Genomic DNA, 4,026 nt, shown 5'->3' with positions numbered 1-4,026 from the left:
AACTTTACACATTATATATGCTACTCTAATGTGACGTTTAGGCAGTTCGTTTAACTATTATACATGATGTACGTTTTTTGGGGGTTGGTTAATGAAAGTGTTCCAAAACGCGACATTAATTTCTTGACGACTTAATACTACAAGGTGCTTACAGTATCTCATTCCATAAACAAAGTTAGAAAATTAAAATGGTCTTAACTGGAATCTAGCCTGTCTTTTTCAAATCTTAAGGTATGTCCTCTCATCTTATTGTTCTTCAGAGTACAACACAAAGATATTTCAGGCCTTTACACTGTTTCCCTGGATAATTCTGTAAACTTTTAATAACATTACCTCTTACTCTTCTTTTCTCACAAGAAATGCTTATAGTGCTAATAACATTAATATATTTAATTAGCAGTTTCTTACTCTCATGTCACCGACTTTTTACTAAAGACTTAGTGTCTTGATGCAGAATGTTGCTAATTGATGAGACCTGGATAAAGGCCTCCAATTTCTTTGTGTTGTAATGTATTTTTAACACAGTAGCATAAGAGGGCACAAATATTAAAATTCATGAAAAACACAGGTTAGGCTCCAGTTAAAACAGTTTTATTTTTCTAACACTAACAGAAGGAGTGCCTTATTTTTATTGAGTTATGGAGTAAGATACCATTAGCAACAGTGGAGGCCAAAACTTTTACAAGAATTTAAGAGCGGAATCAAGGATTTCCTGAAAAGTAAAAGCTCTTGCATTAGTACGAATAACCATTCTCTCAGTTTTACTTTTACTAGTCTAGTTCTATTAAGTTCTAATTCTAGGCCAATTTGTATTTTTAGAAAAAATAAATCCGTTCTAGTTTAATAACAAGTCTTACTGGAATTTTTGAAACAAAATCTGCATTTTGTAATTCTTACGGCACTTTAAATAAAAATGTTAGAAATAGAGTTAATATGTTTACCTCTCTGATAATTTTCCCGGTTGAATTTATCAGGAAAATAAACTTTTGTTAGCAATTTACTACTACACAGGATACATCAATCCCCCTTCAGCTGATTATTAAACGCCCTCTAAATATTTTAAAATACTTGCTTTTATTGTTGTTAAATTAAAGCAAATATTAAGCCACAAGTAAAAATGCAAAGTTAATCATCAAACTGTTATTGCTTTCTAAGACCTATAATCCTTCAGAAATTTTAATTCTGTGACAGAAGCAAACCTTCATTCTACAGAAATTAAAAATTATCGCCGATTTCGAGTCTTGGGTTTTCTGGAAACTATATACTTAATAAAAATTAAATCGTCTCAACATGATTAAAAAATAAATAACTTGTGTGATAATATTTTTAAATGGTTTGATTTTCTAAAAGGCTTAAAAATCAATTGTCATAGTTGAAAGTATTTATAGTTTTCGTCATGTTTAATAATTAGGATTATGGGTATTCGATAAATATTTCCTAGCAAACAAACACCTCATTGCAAATTTTATTTAAACCTCAGAGTTTAATGAACAGTATTTCCTTTATTTATATTATTAATTTTCTCTAGATCTCAAAATTTTGAATCATTTCTTTGCTTATTTATTTTGCCACCTCAATGGATCAGTGGTAAATCTACTGACTTACTATACAAAAATCCGGGCTCGATTCCCTGCGGTGGATAGAGCGCAAATAGTCCACTGTGTAGCTTTGCACAAAGAAAATTGCTACTATAAATGTCGATTTTTGCGCAAAGCCAATCGAGGGATACCTGCGCTAGCCGTCCCTAATTTTGAAATGAAAAATAGAGAATAGGCTGCTAGTCAACCCCACCAACCACCAAATCTTTGATTGTTCTAATCACATAGTGGAAATCACATTCATTCTTATAATGCATACACGACCTGAAATGAAAAGCGCTTATTTTTGTAATTTTTTTAGCGTGTTAACTGGAGCCAACCAAGGAACCTGGGATCTATACCTCGGTACGTTAAAATAATTGGGCCGCGCTCAGCCCTTCAGATAGAGTAATTATTGATAAGAAATGGTCGAAAATTAAACACGTTCTACTTATTTAAATTTATACTGCACAAAAATATACAGATTATAAACAATAGTTCTATTTATCTCTCCTTTAAAAAAATATTGTGAATTAACATTTATACATTAACAATTGCTTATTTAACATGAAATTAATTACATGAGTAGATGGCAGCACATAGTGAACGAACGTTTTAAGGTTCTCTCTTTTTGGTCTATCGTGTGGGTAAGATGACGTGTTTGATGCTTAAAAATAATCGAAATAATCTATTTTACTTTATTACATTTTTTAGGAACTTTGAGTTTAACTTTTCGTTTGAGTTTCTATTTGTTTTACTTACTTAATTATTATTACATTTAGAAATCGTTTTCTGTTGATTACAGGTAATATAAAAATGGGAAGAAGACCGGCGCGTTGGTAAGTAAAGGTTAAGCTATTTATTATTAATTTAAGCTGTATTTCTAAATTGGGTCGTTTATGTTATTATTTTAAATTGGCACTACTAATGATAGAAGTTTTAAGTTTGCGTTTTCATGCATTAAATATATAGCTCTATCTATGTTTTATGAGTAATGATAGGCCTACAAGAGATACGTAATATATAATTACATGAAGTTGAACTTGGAGGTTATATTTCGAATGCATGTAGTGATATTAATAATCGTTCATTGTCAACGTTTTGTAGTTTTTAGTTTAATTTTAACACATTTACAGTACTTGATTAGCTTGGAAAGATTTGAAAGTCAACAAAACTACTTCCTGAAAGATCTAGTGTTGCTATATTTCGTCTGCTTTTTTCTTCAATTTTTGTTGACTTTTTATGGCATTGACATGTTTTTAATTTAAAAAGTACCCAAGTATTTTCAACAAAATAAATCTGGTTTAATTTTATACTTTTGTTAAGGGCTACAATGTGTTTTCATTTTAGCATGTGTTAAATCTTATTTTGAGATTGTAAGCCTAAACATAATTACCACGTGACCATTGTAAAACTAAACTATTTACTAACTGCTTTATGGAGTTATGTGCAAGACATGCACATGAAACGTCACAAACCATTTTCATTAATTGACATTTCTGGATTCATGTAATGCAAATTATTTCGATTTAGGAAGGAATCAGGTAGTTAGATAATAGTGTTTGCATTATGAGTAGGACATATTACAATATAAAGTTTATGCTTAAAACAAGTAATATGGAAGCCTTAAATTGTTTATTTTATTTGATGCGATTATGATTCTAAGTAGAAAGCTTTCCATTTCCAAAACAGAATAAAAAAAGCAAAGTTATGTAAAGAAAATTGACATATCACTTAGAAATTATATTAAGAAGAAAAGGGTTAGATTTACTCATAACTGAGTCTCCCTTCCCCCCTGTTGTCTTACTGGTCACAGTATCCTAACCTCACACCAGCAGTAACTGAAGTTTCTTAAAAATGTTTATTGCCATGAATTAGAAACTATTCTTCTGTCATAAAATGCCATTGCAACATATATTTTATATAATCGATGTAGACAACTTGATTGGGTAATGAAAAAAAACTTTAATAAAAGTTTTACATAACAGCAAATGTACAAAATTTTGTCAAGGTTTTGTCATCATCAGGTACAAGTAATTTACACTAACACGAATATATATATACAGTATTGAACAAAGAGGTCACATGACCGGATACTGTTGCAAACTTAGAATAGGTATCTTGCCACCCCGGTGTGTTGGTTTAGAGTAGAGTTGTTTTGTTCAATTAAGATGGATTCCTTGATTTTTTTGTTTAAAATGACTGTGTTTTTAATAGATATAATATGGTTTTTTGAGTTGCAATGATGAAAAACATGGGATGACTTTTTATTGTGTTCTGTCAATCTGGTTTCCAATTTTCTTCCTGTTTCTCCGATGTAGAATTCTGGGCAGTTATTGCATGTTATTTTGTAAATGATGCTGGTATTGTGTGATTCTAAATAATTTTTGGTTAATAACGATTTTAATTTAGGACCGGGTTTTTATGAGAATTTGGCATTGACAGGAAT

General features: G+C 30.4%; 2 protein-coding genes across 3 annotated transcripts in view; one reads left to right on the top strand and one right to left on the bottom strand.

Moving 5' to 3' along the window:
* LOC106459834 (trafficking protein particle complex subunit 10-like) overlaps positions 1 to 1,029 on the bottom strand; it is a 10,494-nt gene extending 9,465 nt beyond the window's left edge. For both annotated transcript variants that reach the window (XR_002610635.1, XM_022386386.1), the window contains exon 1: positions 942 to 1,029. The gene's annotated coding sequence lies outside the window, so the exon portion shown is untranslated. The remainder of the gene's footprint in view (positions 1 to 941) is intronic.
* Positions 1,030 to 2,161: 1,132 nt separating this feature from the next.
* The window catches only part of LOC106459843 (60S ribosomal protein L10-like), a 7,875-nt gene continuing 6,010 nt past the window's right edge, over positions 2,162 to 4,026 (top strand). Inside the window, exons 1-2 of the mRNA XM_013919508.2 lie at positions 2,162 to 2,224; positions 2,383 to 2,416. Of these exons, the coding sequence (XP_013774962.1) occupies positions 2,394 to 2,416 (23 nt within the window). The 5' untranslated portion in view covers positions 2,162 to 2,224; positions 2,383 to 2,393. The remainder of the gene's footprint in view (positions 2,225 to 2,382; positions 2,417 to 4,026) is intronic.

The sequence above is a fragment of the Limulus polyphemus genome, unplaced genomic scaffold, assembly GCF_000517525.1.
Source record: "Limulus polyphemus unplaced genomic scaffold, Limulus_polyphemus-2.1.2 Scaffold667, whole genome shotgun sequence".
In the NCBI taxonomy this organism is placed as follows: Eukaryota; Metazoa; Arthropoda; class Merostomata; order Xiphosura; family Limulidae; genus Limulus; species Limulus polyphemus.
The sequence above is the reverse complement of the archived record's forward strand: the minus strand, read 5'-3'. Positions and strand labels throughout refer to the sequence as shown.